This window comes from Heterodontus francisci, chromosome 7 (genome assembly GCF_036365525.1).
Source record: "Heterodontus francisci isolate sHetFra1 chromosome 7, sHetFra1.hap1, whole genome shotgun sequence".
NCBI classification, from domain to species: Eukaryota; Metazoa; Chordata; class Chondrichthyes; order Heterodontiformes; family Heterodontidae; genus Heterodontus; species Heterodontus francisci.
This window is the reverse complement of record NC_090377.1, coordinates 105,546,282-105,564,583: the sequence shown is the minus strand read 5'-3', so window position 1 is coordinate 105,564,583 and position 18,302 is coordinate 105,546,282. Positions and strand designations below refer to the sequence as shown.

The window sequence follows — 18,302 nt, the reverse complement described above, 5'->3', positions numbered from 1 at the left end:
TGGTTGATCTGTGACCTAGCTCCATATCCCTGCCTTTGCCCCACATTCTTTAATACCTTTGGCTAACCAAAAGTTATCAATCTGAGTTTTAAAATTAACAATTAATGCAGCAACAATTTCTGTTTGCAGAAGAGAATTCCAAACTAATTTTACTCCTGAAAGGTCCGGTTCTAATTTTTTATGTCCCCCCAGTACTCCCCAGCTAGCAGAAATTGTTTCTCCCAACATACCCTTTCTGTTTCTGTGAATATCCTTAAAACTTCATCAAATCACCCCTCAACTGTCCAAATTCCAGGGAATACAACCCTAGTTTGTTTAATCTCACCTTGAGAGAACCTAATCCTTTCATTGTTTCAGACTTCAATAAGATCTCCTCACAATCTATCCTTTCCGAAAGTAAAAAGACTCAGTTCTTTCAGTGTCACAAAAACAAGAAATGCTGGATTCACTCAGCAGGTCTGGCGGCATCTGTGGAAAGAGAAGCAGAGTTAACGTTTCGGGTCAGTGACCCTTCTTCGGACCCGAAACGTTAACTCTGCTTCTCTTTCCACAGATGCTGCCAGACCTGCTGAGTGAATCCAGCATTTCTTGTTTTTGTTTCAGATTTCCAGCATCCGCAGTATTTTGCTTTTATTTCAGTTCTTTCAGTGTATTGTGCTAATGGTGAAAGGTCACAGACCTAAACGTTAACTCTGTTTCTCTCTCCATTGATGCTGCCAGACCTGCTGAGTATTTCCATCACTTTCTATTGTTATTTCAGATTTCCAGCATCTGCAGTATTTTGCCTTTATTTTTGTGCTAAATAAGGTTCATTAAGCTTTTCCAGGATTGGTACATAATCCATCATGTGAGGGCATCAAAATTGAACTCAGTATTCAAGATGAGGCCTAAGCACTGTCTTAGACAAGGACAGTATAAAACTTTAAAATATATTTTTTTCAGCATTCCTAAGGAACCGTTCAATGCTTTGTACAAATGGATACCTTCCTCCTCCAGTTCAGGCGGTGGAGTGTTGGTAGGTTCATAGCAGGCCTCTTGTGTGACTGGAATGGCTGTAATCAGGCTGGCCTCTCTACCGAGCCGCTTCTTCTCCTCTTCCTGCTGCAAGTTTTTCAAAATGTGCTCAGCTCGTTGGTGAGACCGGGAAACTGCACGAGCTGAAAAGGATTTCTGTAACAGATTGTATGTTAAAAAAATTAAAATGGAATCGTTTTGCATCTAATCCAATTTTGGAGCATACCAATTATGTTAAATATTTCATAAAACCCCGTCAAGTATTTTGTTGTCATTTCGGGCTGGATTTTCTGCTCACCCCGGGGAGAGCATTTAATCAGGCAGAATGGTGTAGGTGGGGACCTCGCTACCTTCCCACCTCCACCCAACTAAGTCCGTGGTGGGAAGGCCTGTGGCCCTGCCACCAATTGAGGACCTTAAGTGAGCAACTAATGCTCAATAAAGGCCTCATACCGCTGCCGCCAGTATTAGCCCAGCAGCGGGTGGGACTGTTGCCATGTAGGGAGCACAAGCAGACCCGTGTGAGTTGTGCCGGCTCCTGGGTTGGGGGGGGATGGGGAGGTGGGGGGAGTGTCCCTTGTTGAGAGGCACTATGTGCTTGATTGAGGGACCCGGCATTGTGAAGAAGGAGGGCCTGCTGAGAGCCAACCCCCTGCCCGTGCAGCCCACCCCTACTCTGCAAAATCCCTCCCGCTGTGACTCACCTGTGGCCTGGGTCCCTCGATGATCCTAGGCCTCTGGTGGGTGTATTACTGGCAGCAGCCACCGTCTCTGCGGTGGCGCTGCTCAGTAAAAGAGCTTCTGGCCTCTGATTGGCTGGCAGCTCTCAGTGAGTGTGACTTTCATCGGCGGGGTCCTCAATCCCAGGAAAGGTCCACGGCTCACCAGTCTGATTGGCAACTGATGAGGTGGGCCTTCCTGAAAAGAGGTGACACGGGGCTTTCGCTAGCTCTTCAGCCGGTGGCTGAAACCCCTGTTGCCTAAATAAAATACTGTCCTTCATTTCAAAGACAATGTGAAGTCACGATATGAAAAGTGCCATATTTCCTTACATTACAATGATGACACACGTCAGGGGCAGGATTTTCCATGTGGGCTTCTAACCCCCGCCATCAGGCTCAAATGGGGTTCAGAAGCCTGCACCATCTGGGAAACAATCATGCATTGTGAATTTTCACGGAGTGGCCATTTAATGGCCAGAGGGCAGGCTCTTGAAGCTGGACAGCCAATCAGAGGCCATCCAACTTGAAAGCAGCAGCAGGCTGCGATGGAAGGTAAGTGAGGGAGAGGGCGCTTCAAAATGGAGGTACCTTCTCTTCAACTTTTTCAATCTTTAAATAAAAAAATGGCTTCAGCAGCCAGGCCACCACCTTGGAGGAGGAGTCCCTCTACAGGGTGGCCTGCGGGCTGCTGCTGCACCTAGGCTGGCAGGGATGGTCTCTAAGCCTGCCTGGAATGCTGGCTCCCTGGCCTGCCGTTGGAAGGCTGCCTCCAGGCAATTAACTTGAGCCCCTGTCACCTGTGGGCACCTGGAGACTAACTGGAAAATCCCAATCGGCCTTCATTAAGTGGCCTTAATAGGCCGTTAATTATTTTAATTGGATACCCACTGCATGCGGGCAGGTAGCCCTGCTGTCCTGTCATCCCGCTTCCAGAAATTCAGGCCCCAAAAATGTTTTGATGGCTTTGAAGCACTTCAGGATGTCTTGGGCTTGTGAACGGCACTATGCAATTGTAAGTTCTTTACATTTTAGCAATATGGACTAAAGACTATTTTGGATACAGGGAAGATTTATAGAGGAATTGTACATGTTGAATATTAAAACAAATTCTAAAAAGATTACAACCTAAAAATTCAGATGCAGGATACTATTTCCACTGAAATAAACCTGACAAACATGAAGCAGAAAATAGGTCTTTCAAGAAATCACTGGATCTTGTCATTTCCCATCCTGTCTTTACTATCAGTTTATACTGCTCTCACACAGAGGGGCTGATAATGCTACCTGAGGCATTGTGTGACTGCACAGATGCTACTTACACAATCCCAGCAATAAGCTGCCCACACCGCCTCCCCCCGCACCCTCCCGATAATACAAGGCTAGCCTGTTTACATAATTTATTGCCTTTCCTGGTCCATCTCTCAGGATAAGCTGCAAGTGCCAAGGCAGCAATATCAGTTATGAGGAATCAGTGAAGGGCTGCTGCCTATTTTTATTGTACCTCAGGCACTTTCCTCATGTGGGGGACATGCAGCACAGAGGCACCATGTGAGGCTGGTGGGGTGGCGGGGGGCGGGGGGGGGGGTGTTTGGGTGAGGGTGATGAAGAGAGCATGAGTCTTAAGGAGGGAAAATGTGCCCAGATAATTTTTTAAAAAGCCAACCCTTTGCAGAGTGTCTGAATTAATGCTCAGGGGCTCTTCCAAACACCATGGACCAGCCAAAATGTTGTGGTCTATGTAAGAATCCTGGGAAATCTCTACATCGGGTTTTCCTGCTAATTAATAAAAACTAACTTGAATACTATGACTGGCAGCACATTTCTTTAATTTCATTGTTATACTGAATCTCATCCTGAACTATATTTTTAATCCTGCTCATAATATGCTCTGGTTAAAAGCAGCTAAGAGGTAACTTGATGGGGCATTGTGGTTTGAGCATTCATTGACCAAATAGTTCAAAAGTAAACTTCAGCAGAAATCTAGCACAGCATGAAAACAGATAGTTTCTGCATGGGAACTAGGAGATAAACATCCTTGCAAGATCTCAGAGGCCCAGATAAAGGGCAGAGAAAACAATCATGCATACAGCCGAGACAAAATAATTGGGTGCCAAGGCCACCATGTTTTGCATGCTCTGACCAAGGACTTGCATTGAAGTGTTTATGAACTGGTAAGAGTCAGAACGTGGGAAGCCAGTGAACATGAGAGTTTGATATGGCATGGGTGGGCAGATGGTTCAATGAAATTTTTGGTAATTGGGCCATTCAAGTAATAGCGAGATAATGTTTGGGTTAAATTGGTCTCCATAGGCTTTGCTGTGTAAAGAAAGAGGAGATTCCCTGAGCATAGAAATTGTAGAGGTTTTATGTGTTGCATTAACTGATGCGATGGTACCTGGGGCATGACCAGGGAGTAATTACGCGGGGATCGCACTTCTACCCAGGGCATAATAGTAATGCTATTGCCCTTTGATACTACTGTTCTGACATTGGCATGTGGCAAGACTTTGGTGGGATTTCAAAAGGAAATCAGATAGGCACTTGAGGGAAATAAATTTGCAGGGCTAAGGAGATAGAGCAGGGGAATGGGACTGACTGGATTGCTCTGCAGAGAGCCAGCATGGACTCAATGGACTGAATGGCCCCCTTCTGTGCCATAATGACACTACGACTCTTAAGAGAAATAGATAGGGTAGATAGAAACTATTTACTCACACTGCATAAAATGCAACCATTATCACGAATAAGAGTTACCATTTTGAATCATTTTCGAACCAAGAATAAGAGGTTAAAGAGTTAATTGACTCAGATACCTTGATTTCTAACATGTACACAGTCTAGTTTGTTGCATGCCGGCTTCCATTTCCCTGTGCACTCACTTCCCGCAATAAGCATGCGCTGAGCATCTCAGCATATTGCAGTATCCATCCCAAAATATATGAGAACTTGATTATGTATGAATACAGTATGTCACTCTTCCATTCTGTATTTTCCAATTTTCAGGCAGAAGTCCCACCCAGCACTAAGTCTACTCATTCAAACTAAATTAGCACATGTGGGAAGGGAATTGTTAAAGTGACATAGACATTATTTAACCAATAGAATTTTTCAAAAAGTATGGACATTACATTTAAAGCACCTCAGCCATACTCTTTAATGCTTGAAGTAGTAAATCAAAGAGAGTATACTAGAAAGATCAGCTGAGACATGTGAACTTCCCAGACCCACCTTTATGTCACCAACCAAATGTAGGCACTAGGACACCTACCTAACAATGACCAAGGGAAATTACCTCTTCAGGCTCTAGGTCAGCACTGAGGAGGTTGTAGGGCTGTGGTATCTGCTGTAAGGTCACCTCTAGACAATTTCTATCACAAAGAGAAAACTGGCAGTAGGTGTCAACCCATCCCTCCTCAACTGCTACATCTCCACTTTCTTCAGCCAGCATAGGAATCATCTGCATTATCAGTTAATTTACTGCTTACAGATGTGTCAACCAAGTGACTGATTAATTGTTCAGCCAAGGAGTCACTGATATGGTGGTTCTGAAGGAGATCCTTGGCCACGAAACTGGGCTCCATAGTGCCACTAGTGTGGGCGATATGGAAGCCCTAAACTGCAAAAATGTTGGCTGGGATGCTTCCAGATGCTTCCAGCATGGCTTGTGCGGCACGCCCCAACTGACAGGGTGCTAGCGCGGGTGTGCCGGGTATGCACCAAAAGCTAGCAAAGTGGGTGCCAATTTGGACTGCACAGGTCCAGTTAACACCCTTTCACAATAACTTCCAGCTGAACATGTATTTAGTTCCACCAGAGACCTCCCTGCCCATTAGCGTTATCTAAAGGGCCAGCCACCCAACTTGAAGGTGAGGTGCTCTTGCCATACTTTTTCCCTTACAAAGTTTGTGGAAGTACTGTGGTGCATTCTTTGATGAGTTTTTGTGACTTTCTGTAACTTGAAGGTTGCTGCATCCTGTCAGGTAGGGCAGAGGAGGTTTCTGCCCTGTCAACAGGCCCCCTGCACGAGTTAAGGGATCTATAGCTGCAGTCTCTCACAGGTTGCAACAGAACGGGCTGCAAAGAGGGGAAGCTGTGTGCAGAAGGAGAAGAAGGAGCTCTCTCAACAGAAGGCCCTACTCAGTAAGGGTATTCAGGGAGCACTTCTCCTAGCTCTATCTTAGTCAGGAGCAATATGTGAGGTGCCAATGATTCACCAAGGAGGTGGTCACTGAACTGTGCCACTTCCTTCAACAGGACCTACAGCCACACAGTAGGGCACGGTCAGTACTGCCAATGGTCACCAAGATCACCATCGCCCTTAACCTCTACACACGCCAATCCTTCCAGACATAAGCAGGGGACATAGCCATCATTTTCCAGTTTGCCATCCATCGCTGTATCAGGGAGGTGATGGAGGTCCTGTACACCAGAGCAGGGGAATTTCATAGCCTTAACAGACAGCTGGTAAGGGGTGCGGGTGTTTCCCACTGTTCACCTTCCAAACACAATCGTGTTTGTTTCAAATGATAAGTTAGTCCCTGAGTGTTTTACTTGCCAAATAAACAGTGACATATCTTCTTGTAGGTTTAAAACAGATGATTAATTATTTATTGAACAATATTCATTGCCCAAAATGTTCGCAACACCAGTCATGCACATATTCATTCTCAAATTCATTTTCAAAAGAAGATAGATAGAAGGTAAAAGGCAAGAATTCAAGGTGTTGTAGGTGTTTATGGTTTGTAGTAAACCTGTTGAATCTTCTAAGTATAACAGTCTATTTTTAAAGATGAAGGACTGGGTTGTTTGTAGTCTTGACTTGTTGAGGTGTTGTAGATTTCTGGTGGTTAAGATTTCAGACTGGAGGTGGTGGGTCACTTACAGTTCTCTGCTGCACCAAGTTGAAGTGTAGAATTAGCAGCAAGGCTCTTTCCTTGCCTGACTGGGCTTCTTTCCACAGCCACTGGCTAGATTGCTTCTGTGATTTTCTTGTGATCTCTCTCTCTCTCTCCAGAGCTACATTTTAAGGTAAAAAATCTCTCACATTAGCTTCTGTTTGAAATCACATGGCCCTCTCCCCTGTTGTGACCACAAAATGGGCCAAGATATGATAATCATGACCATCGTTTGATATTTGAATGAAAATCACTCTGTAATGATGTATCTACTTCACACCTTCTTTGTTTCAGAAGAAACCATTCAATTCAGGAATGTCTCTTGATGGTTTCAGGATAGGTATAATTGACACCCCTTAGTCTGGAATGTATCCTTTTGTCCTTAACAGACAGTTAGGCAATGTTCGAATACACAGATCAGTTCGTCTGACCTTTGGTGGCCATTTGTTGCAGCATTGCCAACCTTTTTTAAAAGGTAAAGTCAATTTTAAAGACGCCACCTTGAATAAAGTTTGTATTTTAAGAGTAGAAATCTGATATAGATGCATAGAAAGTTTACGGTACAGATAGAGGCCACTTGGCCCATTGTGTCTGTGCCGGCTTTTACTGGCCATGACAATAATCTTCTCAGTTAACAGACTGAAGCGGGAATCTAGTTTTGCCATTGTAGGGGAATTTCCGATGGCACAGGGAGTCATCAACTGCATGCAAGTGGCTCTGAGGGCCCCACATGTAAACAGGGGGGTGTACCTGAACTGCAAGGGCTACCACTCTATCAATATGCAATTGGTATGTGACCATGTACAGAACATTATGTCAATGAATGCTTGGCAGTAGCCACAATGCCTTTATCCTGAGGCAGTCAGCCATTCCCATGTTTGGGCCACCCTGATAAACCAGATGTTGGCTGCTTGGTGACAAAGGATACCTGCTCTACATCTGGTTTATGACTCCCCTCGGTCACCTGATCATGCATGGACAGTGTGCCCACCATGAGAGCTATGCTGCCACCAGTAATGTCGTGGAGCAAATCATTGGCATCCTGAAACAACGGTTCCGCAGCCTAGATCACTTGGGGCGGGGGAGTCCACCAGTACTCAACTGAGTGGGCGTCCAAGATCTGTTGCATCCTCTACAATCTCTCTATCATGAGTGCACAACCTTAGCCACCAGGCATGTGGAGGCAAACTCAAGAGGAGGAGGAAGAAGAGGCAAGGAGGAGGCATCTGGAATCTCCATGAGCAGCTACTGAGACTCTGGTTTCCCTAAGACATCATCCTATCATCACCAGTACTCCACCATTCCCCACCTTTCAATCCATCTGCTATGTATGATCACAGTGGGCCAAAATCTTGATATAAAATCCACCAACAAAGAACCTATCTATAACAACTTTATCTCACAACCAATAATATATATAAAAAAAACTGAACTATTTACCCTTGTGCATCTACTTAGTGTCTGTCTTGCATGAGCATTTGCCTGGCCTCATGTTCCTACGCAGTGCTGCACCAGTGGCTGCAGCATGGCTGGTGGAAGGCTGTTGACTTTAACTGGGTTTGATGGTAGATGGCCTTACAGGACAACATTGAGCAGCTATGGGTCTCGAGAGCTGGTTTTGGGCTGCGCCACGGCAGCATGGGCATCAGCATAGGAACCGGAGTAGGCCATTAGCCCCTCAAAGTTTTTCAACCATTCAATGAGATCATCGCTGATCTGGGATCTAACTCCATTTACCTGCCTTTGTCTCATATCCATTAATAACTTTGGATAACAAAAATATCAATCTCAGATTTAAAACTAACAATTGATCTAGCATCAATTGCCATATAAATACTGTGGCTTCAAGAGCAGGTCAGAGGCTCGGAATTCTGCGGCGAGTAACTCACCTCCTGACTCCCTGAAACCTGTTCACCATCTACAAGACACAAGTCAGGAGTGTGATGGAATACTCTCCACTTTCCTGGATGAGCACATCTCCAATAATTTTCAAGAAATTCGACACCATCCAAGACAAAGCAGCCTGCTTGATCGGCACCCTACTCACCACTTTAAACATTCACTCCCTCCACCAGCCATGCACAGTGGCAGCAGTGTGTACCATCTACAAGATGTACTGCAGCAACTCGCCAAGGCTCCTTCAACAGCACCTTCCAAACCTGTGACCTCTATCACCTAGAAGGACAAGGGGAGCAGACGCATAGGAACACATCACCACCACCTGCAAGTTGTTTTCTTTGGAATCGAGGAGGCTGAGGAGTGTATAAAATTATGAGGGGTCTAGAAAGAGTGGATAGGAAGGCCCTATGGCCCTTGGTTAAGGGATTCATAACCAGGGGTCATAGATTTAGGGTAAGAGGATGGAGGTTTAGAGGGGATTTGAGGGGAAAATTTTCACCCAGAGGGTTGTGTGGATCTGGAACTCACTACTTGAAAGGATGATAGAGGCAGAAACCTCATAATGTTTAAAAAAAGTACTTGGATATGGACTTGAAGTGCCAGAACATGCAAGGCTACGGACCAAGAGCTGGAAAGTGAGATAAAGCTGGGTGGCTACTTGTTGGCCAGCACAGACACAATGGGCCAAATGGCCTCCTTCCATGCAAATTTCTATGATTCTATGATAGAGATAGAACCCCTTGGTCTATACATGCAAGTGTGAGGGTATTTGTGAGTGGGGGGGGGGGGGGGTGCAGAATCCTTCTATGCTGCTCCTCAGCCACTTCCTCCAAGTAACACACAAAAAAAGGCATTCCTAAAGGAAGGACTACTGCTTCTCTGTAGCATGTGTTGGTAAAAGAGTGAAACATCCAGGTTATTTTGCTTGTTTGCACACTATCTAAACAACTGTATGGTTCTTTCTTTCTTTCTCCAACTCACTTATTTCTCAAACAGTACATCGTTCATAGGAGCAACAATTTTACTTGGAAAGTCTTCCCTCTGTGCACATACATCTCAGTGAGCGGCAGCAACTTTCTATTTTTCCGTCCTGCATCAATATTGCAATCTCTGCATATAAGTACAGCTTTCAAATTTAAAAACTATTTAGTTCTGTTTCTGCATAAAATACTCCACTCCCAAGCGTTTTGTTTCTTTCTTTACATTCTAACGATTCCCTTCCATATTGTGAGGATGAAGGAAAGCAAAAATAAAGCACTTTAAACTTCACAGCAGCAGTCCAAGTTGGAAAATTGTAGGCTGAGCATGCCAGAAGTTCTGATAGGCACTTTCAATGAGTAAGACTCCACACTAGGAGCACAAACTCACAAAATTACCCCCACCTCTCGCAAGTGACTTAGCAATAAACAGTTGATAACCCACACGCGCCTATTAAACAAAGTTTTCAAAGATATACAATAATTTTCATTCTTTACTACTCCATATAATAGGCTGACTTTACTGCTTCATAATATTGACTGGAAGGTGGTAATAATTTATAAAGCTGAGACTTTAATTTAATTAATCTAACACTTACAGACTGATCTTCACTGATTGGGTCCTGTACACGCCCAGTGCTCTGGGGAACCCAAGGGGGATCAAACATTGGTACGGATGGCATGCCCAAAATTGGAGAAGGTAATGTGAAGTTTATGCTTGGAGGTGGAATCTTAACAAAAAAAGCAAGAAACCATTGGTAAACTAAGAGGTAGAAAAAGAGTACAATTTTTCATATGTACGTTTATCAAATGGACAAAATAACTATCTCTAAACTTTACATCTAATACATTGCACAGACATTAAATAATGCATATCTATAAATATTTAAATAATTATGCCTTAACTTTTCCAATACCTTTCTGGAAATACAAGGGAGTCAAGTGTTATGGAGAGCAGACAAGAAAGTGCATTGAGGCCACATTCAGATCAGCCATGGTCTTATCAAATGGCCGACTGCTGCTCCTAATACATATGTTTGTATGTACGTTCATACGTTCCTCAAGCTTCTGTTGGTTTCATTAGAACAGTGCAGGAGACTGAGGACAGAGAGTTCAAACCGGGAGTGGGCCAGAAAATTAAAATGACATGCGACTGGAAGCTCAGGGATTGTATGGAGTCATTCTGCAAAGCGATTGTCCAATCTGCGTTTGGTCTCCCCAGTCTAGAGGAGAAGTCATTCTGAGTAGCGAATACAGTATACTAAACTAAAAGAAGTACAAGTAAATCGCTGTTTCACCCGGAAGGAGTGTTTGGGGTGCTGGGTGGTGACAAGAGAGGGGGCAAAAGGGCAGGTGTTTCTTCTCCAGCGCCTGCATGGCAGAATACCATGGGAAGGGGAGGGGTTCTTGGGGGTGACTGAGGAGTAGACCAGGGTGTCACGTATGCCGCTGGCACGACGTTGGAGTTGGCGGCAATGGTAGAAGATGATCCGTCGAATGGGAAGGTTGCTCGGTTGGAAGCCGAGGATAAGGTTAACCTCATCATGGTTTTAGAAGGGAGGGGAAAGAGTGAGACCAGAACTGTGGGAAATGGTTTGGGCACACTTGATGGCCTGGTCAACCACAGTGGAAGGAAATCCTCAGTTGAGGAGAAAGGAAAACCTATCAAAAGCATTAGTATGAAAAGGGGGCATTATCAGAACAGATGCAACAAAGACAACGAAACTAGGAGAAAGGAATAGGGTCCTTACAGGAAGTGAGATGGGAGGAAGTGTAGTTAAGGCAGCAGTGGGAATCAGTGGGCTTGTAGTAGTTAATGGTCTACAGCCTATTCCCAGAAATGGAGACAGAGAAGTGGAGGAAGGAAGGGAAGAGTCAGAGATGGAACATATGAAGGGAAGGAAAGGGTGGAAATTGGAAGCAAGTTGATGAAATTTGGGGCAGTTTGGGGCAAGAGCAGGAAACAGCACTGATTTAGTCATTAGTGTACCAGAAAAAGAGATGAAGTAGGGTCTAATAGAAAGAATGCTCCACTGAGAAGGCAGGCAGAGCTAGGATCCATATAGGTTCCCATTGCAACAGCTTTTGTTTGGAGGAAGTGAATGGAGTCATAGGAGAAATTGTTTCAGAATTTATGCTTATTCCTGTAAAGCCTACCTTAAAGATCTGTTGGGCACCTTCTTCCATACGTGGCCAGACCTGGTACCTGAATCTCCAGAGTGTGTTAAATTTCACAATAGCATTGATGCGTTGTACTGCCTCTGGATGGTGAAATTCAGACATTACCATATCTGACACAGCATCAGGAACTTTAACCGCACACAACAGAAACATGGCCGCTGTAGGAAGAAAGAGATATATTTAGATAGCTCCTTTCAAGACCTCAGCACATCCCAAATCACTCTGCAGTCAATGAAATACTTGTTGAAATGTAGTCACTGTTGTAAGGTACGGAACATGGCAACCAATGTCTGCACAGCAAGATCCCACAAAGAATAATGAGATAAATAACCAGATCAACTGCTGAAGAAATGTTGGTTGAAGAATAAATGTTGGCCAGGACACCAGGGAGAAAACCCCTGCTCTTCTTCAAAATAGTGCCTTGGGATCTTTTATGCCAACTAGGGCAGACAGGGTCTCAGTTTAACGTCTCATCCGAAAGACAAAACCTCTCAGACCTCTCAGTAAAATGCTCCCTTAGTACTGCACTGAAGTGCCAGCCTAGATTATATGCCCAAGTTTCTGGAGTGAGTCTTGAACTCACAACTTTCTGACTCAGAGAGTGAAAGTAAGCCAATGCTGACACCTGATATTACTTATAAATAATTACTTAAACATAACCAAAAGTAGTAAATAAATTCATGAGAGCCTGTTCACATAAGAAAATAGTTTTTTCCCCCCATTCAGGCCATAGGTAAAATTCAATATGATTGAATACTGAATTACTTAACTGTTGGTCAAACTAGGCTCTCATTTAAAAATCTCACTTTAATTTTAAGATGTCCAATTTTGAATTTAAGTTAAAAATATTGTGTAGTAAGGATATTTGAGTTTTGCATGTCTCTTCCAAGCTATATCAATAAGATATATTTCAGTAATATTTTTACAACATTTGATCATCGTATTCCAGCAGTCAACAAACATTGCATTTGCATTTTTACTTTTCTTTTTTAACTGTAGCTGAAAGAGGTGCCTTTTTCTCAGGCCTCTGAACCATCTACTAGATGGTGTACAAAACAATGCTGTTATTTTCTCTACTTTCCTTTTAGGAGCACATGGTGCCTTTAAAAAAAAACATGCCCTTCAACCCATTCAGTCTGTTCTTCTCCACACAAACCATGTCACCTAATCCCACTGTCCTGTTTCCCCACCAGGCTCTTTCATAGTTCTCTTTTTCAAGCAACTATTTAATTCTTTTTCAAAGTATTTATGGATTCTGCTTCAATTCCAAATTCTAATCATCCTCTGTGTAAGAAGCCTTTTCCCCAGTCTCTTCTTCATTCTTTTTCTGATCATTGTAACCTTTTGCTTTGTCTCACCTAAACAATGACAATAATTTTCCCTGTTTAGTTTATTATAATCTTTCATTACCTTGAATACTGTATCTGATCACCCTTTAACCTTCTCTCGCTCTAGAGAGAAACCTTACCTTCACAGGTATCTTCATATCTGTAACTCTTCATCCTGGCAGTTTCCTAATGTATCTATGCTGGCACATTTCCATTACTGACATATACTTCCTACAATGGGCTGCACAAAACTCTACATAATGCTCCAACTGCTGCCTAAATAAGATCTTGCATAAGTTCAATATTACTTCCTTGCTTTTCTATTCCATACAAACCCAATGATTCCTTTCACCTTTTTCTGGTCTTATATACTTGTGCTGTCATCTTTAACAGGAACACAGGGATTGTTAGATGAAAAAAGACCAAAGCCCAATTAGTTTGCCATCTACACCCTGATACAATAATAATGGAGTTGTTGACTGATCATAGCAATCAATCGCCATCAATTAGTCTACAATACATCCAGGCATGAGACGAGATAAACCCCAGTGGTGTAAAGCTTTGTAAATAATAAATCCAGAGTCACCTTTATGACAAATGTTCTTTATGGAAGGAAACATGCCATCCTTACATTAGACATGCCAACTCTCATGAATTGATCATGAAAGATGTGATTTTAACAGCCAAAGTGAAGCGGTTTTGGGTGTGGGTGGGGGTTTAAAGCATCCTTTCCACTTCCAGGTTTAACCCAGGTAGCTTTGCAAGCAAATGGGACACCCCATGCAACTGTCGGGTAAATAATTTCGATATTTTAAACTGAGATTTACTACAGCATTCTGGGGTAAATTAACAGGGTTAACCAGGTGAAAGTGCAGTGGGGAATACTTCAGTGAAACTGACAGACTGGGGAGCATTCAGTGAAACTGAACAGCTGCAGCCATGCCTAGGTGAGAGTCGGGTGTTCATAGCACTTTTTCTAAGAGTGTGCTCTTACTGTTTGACAGGTTATTTCTAACTTCTTGCAAGTCAGTTCACCTGTCTTGGACTTCATTCACTGTGATCTGCACTTCCCTGCTGGGATCAGCATATGCAGCTCTACTTTGGACTTCTGATGAGGAACAAGAGGAACACCACGAGCAACATGAATATCACCAGAAGCAAAACTAGCAGCAGAACAGCTGCCTTCTTCTCAGCCACATGCCACTCCACAAGACAGAGGGAATGGCTATCCAGCTGGAAGGAGGCGAGACCCCCAACTACTACAGGCAGAGGATCAGTGCTCTCAACATGAGTGAGTACTAGTGAAGAGGTGCCTGGAGAGTACGGAATGAGTGGTGCTGCAGGGTGTGTTGGTCTGAGGAGTGTTACGCAGGAGAAAGCTGGGAACATCAGAGTGTGAGGCTTGGCACCTGAAAGTGTTATGAGACTCATGTTTCTTGCTGTTTTGAGGTCCTTGAATCTCATGGGACACTGTATTTAGGTTTGAGGGACCACAGTCCTGCTGCTCACTTCCTCAGTTGCTTCCATCAATGCCTGCCTGGCTTGAGAGGCTAGCCTTTTCTTCATGCCCTTGGGAGAGATCACCTCACTTCAGTCCCTCAGATCCTGCAAAAGAAATTCCAGGTAAGTGTCCAAGATCTGGCTGGAGTGGGGTGGGGGGGGGGGGGCGGGGGTGGTGGCGGTGAAGGGAATGGTGTGCAGCAGCCTTCCCAGGTCTCTTTTCCATTCCTGCGGTTGCTGAAGCCTCAGGAAATAACGTAAAGTTCAGCTATTCTGACCCCTGCCGGAGGCCCTTTAATGAGAACTCCTTCCTTTGACAGATTGAGCACATCATCCCGCCCAACCTCTCTGATTGGTCGGGAAACCCAGAAGACCCAGAAGCAGTATGCTAATGACATGGCGGAGTTAATGAGCCACTGCAAAGCCCGCTAATGAATCAAATGAGTTCCCGATCCACTACCAGCCTCCCTGCTGCATGCAGGCCTGTTAGGATAAAGCTCCTCCCTCATTGGCTTGGTTATGGAGAGCAGCGCTGCAAGGCCCTGAAGCTGCTGCTGGATTTTTTATCCGGAAGGGGAAACGTTGGAGACGGAGAGCCAGTGCGGTGGTGGGTGGGGGCCAGAAGGCTAGCGCCACCTTTCTCTCTCTTTCACTTCTGGCTCAGACACTATGGAAGCCCTAGGGAGTTGACATAAATTTCTGGCCTAATTTTCAAATTCCTACATGCTCCCCCTACTCCTTGAACACTAAGCTTCTTACTGTTTTTCACTTGTTCACGATTGATGGCCCCTCATTTAGCCACTACAGTTCTTCCATCACTGTTCAGTTTTCTCCACCCTCTCTGCGTTAAAAAAGCTCCCTAAAACATTTTTCTTCTATTGTACATAAGAACACAAGAAATAGGAGCAGGGGTAGAGCTTACGGCCTATCGAGCCTGCTAGCCATTCAATACAATCATGGCTGAATTTCACCTTCAACTCCACTTTCCCACCTGCCCCCCTATCCCTTGATTCCCTGAGAGACCAAAAATCTATCTCAGCCAACAACCCTTTGAGTGAAGAAATTTCCCCTCATCTCAGTCCTAAATGAGTCACTTAATCTGAGACTGTGCCCCCCCCACCACCCCACAGCGTGTTCTAGATTCCCCAGACAGGGGAAACAACCTCTCAGTGTCTAGCCTGAAAGGCCCCTTCAGAATCTTGTAGGTTTCAATAAGATGGCCACTCATTCTTTTAAACTGCAGAGAATATCGACCCAATTTAATCAGCCTCTCATCATCAGACAACCCTCTCACCCCAGGGACCAATCTAGTGAACCTTCGTTGTACCGCCTCCAATGCAATTATATCCTTCCTTAAATATCGAGACCAAAACTGCACACGGTACCTCAGGTGTGGTCTCACCAAAGCCCTGTACAATTGTAGCTAGACCTCCTTATTTTTATACTCCAATCCCCTTGCAATAAAGGCCAATATGCCATTTGCCTTCCTAATTACTTGCTGTACCTACATGCTGACTTTCTGCGTTCCTTGTACAAGTACACCCCAAGTCCCTCTGAACAACAGCATTTACAATTTTCATGCCTTCTGAAAAATATTCTGCTTTTCTATTCTTACTATCAATGTGAATAAACTCACACTTGTGCACATTACAATCCATCTCTCACGATGTTGCCCAGTCACTTAGCCTGTTTATATCTCTTATCAGCCTCTTTATGTCCTCACAACTTGCATTCCCACCTAGCTTTGTATCATTAGCAAACATAGATACATTACCCTGTCTCTTCATATAAGTCATTAATATAGATTGTAAATAGCTGAGGCTCCAGCACCGATCCTTGCAGCACTCCATTAGTTACAGCCTGCCAACTTGAAAATGCCCTTTTTATCCCTACTCTTTGCTTCCTGTCCATTAACCAATCCTCTATCCATGCTAATATAGTACCCCCAGTTCTATGTCCTTATCTTGCGTACTAACCTATTGTGTGGCATCTTATTGATTGCCTTTTGGAAATCCAACTATACTACATCTACTTCTTCTTCTTCTTCTTCTTTTGGGCCTCCTTATCCCTTTATCTACCCCACTAGTTATATCTTCAAAAAACTCGATTTCCCTTTTGTACAACCATGTTGACTTAGTCTGATCATACTATGATTTTGTTAAAACTTCATTTATAACAGATTCCAGCACTTTCCTGATGACTGATGTCAGGCTAACTGGCCTGAGTTCCCTGTTTTCTCTCTCCCTCCTTTCTTGAATAGAAGTGTTACATTTGCTAACTTCCAATCCACTGGGACCATTCTAGAATCTAGGGAATTTTGGAAAATCATAACCAGCGGATCCACTATAGGACCCTAGGACATGGGCAATCAGGTCCTGGGGATTTGTCAGATTTTAGTCCCTTAAGTTTCTCCAGTACGTTTTCTCTGAGGATATCAATTACCTTAATTTCCTCGCTGATTAGCCCCTAGGTTACCCTCTATATCTGATATGTAAGCTTTGTCTTTTACTATGAAGACAGGCACAAAACATTTGTTCAATGTCTCTGCCATTTCCTCACTGCCCATGATAAATTTCTCCTGTCCCTGCCTCTAAGGGACAAATGTTTACCTTAGCCATTCTTCTCCTTTTTATATACTTGTAAAGGCTCTTACAATCTGTTTTTATATTCCTGGCTAGTTTACCCTTATTCTATTTTTTTCTTTTTATCAACTTTTTACTCGCCCTTTGCTGATTTCTAAAATACTCCCAATCCTCAGGCTTATTACTCTTCTGTGCAGCATTAAAAGCCTCTTCTTTTAATCTAATACTATCCTTAACTTCCTTATTAAGCCATGGATGGATTTTGCTTGCTGAGTTTTTGTTTTTTTAATGGAATGTACTTTTGTTCAACATTTTGAACTGTTTCTTTAAATATTTCCACAGTTTATTTACCACCATACCTTTTAGTATATTTACCCAATCAACCGTAGCCAGCTCTTCCCTTTTACCTAAGTAATGGGTTTGTTTAAGTTTATGATTTGTGTTCAGGACAGGAATATGTCACTTTCAAACTTAATACGGAATTCAATTGTATTATGAACACTTTTTCCCAGCAGATCTTTTACTATGAGATTACTAATTAATTCTGCCTCATTTCACAATACTAGATCTAAAATAGCTTTATACCTGCTGGGTTCCAAACATTCTACAAACTCATCTTCCAGACCACATTTTCCAATTTGATTGGTCCACTCTATGTGAAGATTAAAGTCTCTTCCCCCCCACCAACAATTATTACATTGCCTTTGTTACAAGCTCCGTTACTTTCTTGCTTAATGTTCTGTCCAATGGTATAACTACAGTTAGCAGTCTATAAACTACTCTCACCAATGTTTTCTGATTCTTGCTATTCCTAATCTCCATCCATATTAATTCTATTTCCTGATCTTCTGAGCCAAGATCCTTTCTGACATAAGAACTTGAGCAGGAGTAGGTCGTTTGGCTCCTTGAGCCTGCTCCACCATTCAACAAGATCATGGCTGATCTGATTGTGGCCTTAACTCCACTTTACTGCCTGCCCGCCCCCCCTCCCCCCCACCTGTGCCATAACCCTTTACTAACCTTGCAGATCAAAATCGGTCTAGCTCAGCCTTGAATATATTCAATGACCCAGCCTCCACTGCTCTCTGGGGTACTGTTCTTACGCCATCCTTTACTATCAGAGCTTCAACTCCTAATTTTCCATTCTGTCTGTCTTTTCGACATGTTGCAGACCATTGAATACTTATTTCCCAACATTGATCAC

General features: G+C 43.5%; 1 protein-coding gene across 1 annotated transcript in view; it reads right to left on the bottom strand.

Moving 5' to 3' along the window:
- Nucleotides 1-18,302, bottom strand: part of LOC137372405 (protein unc-80 homolog) — a 500,647-nt gene that overhangs the window by 171,928 nt on the left and 310,417 nt on the right. The window contains exons 33-35 of the mRNA XM_068036292.1: nt 11,665-11,846; nt 10,107-10,238; nt 984-1,170 (exon numbers count right to left, since the gene is read on the bottom strand). Coding sequence (XP_067892393.1) covers nt 984-1,170; nt 10,107-10,238; nt 11,665-11,846 — 501 coding nt within the window. The remainder of the gene's footprint in view (nt 1-983; nt 1,171-10,106; nt 10,239-11,664; nt 11,847-18,302) is intronic.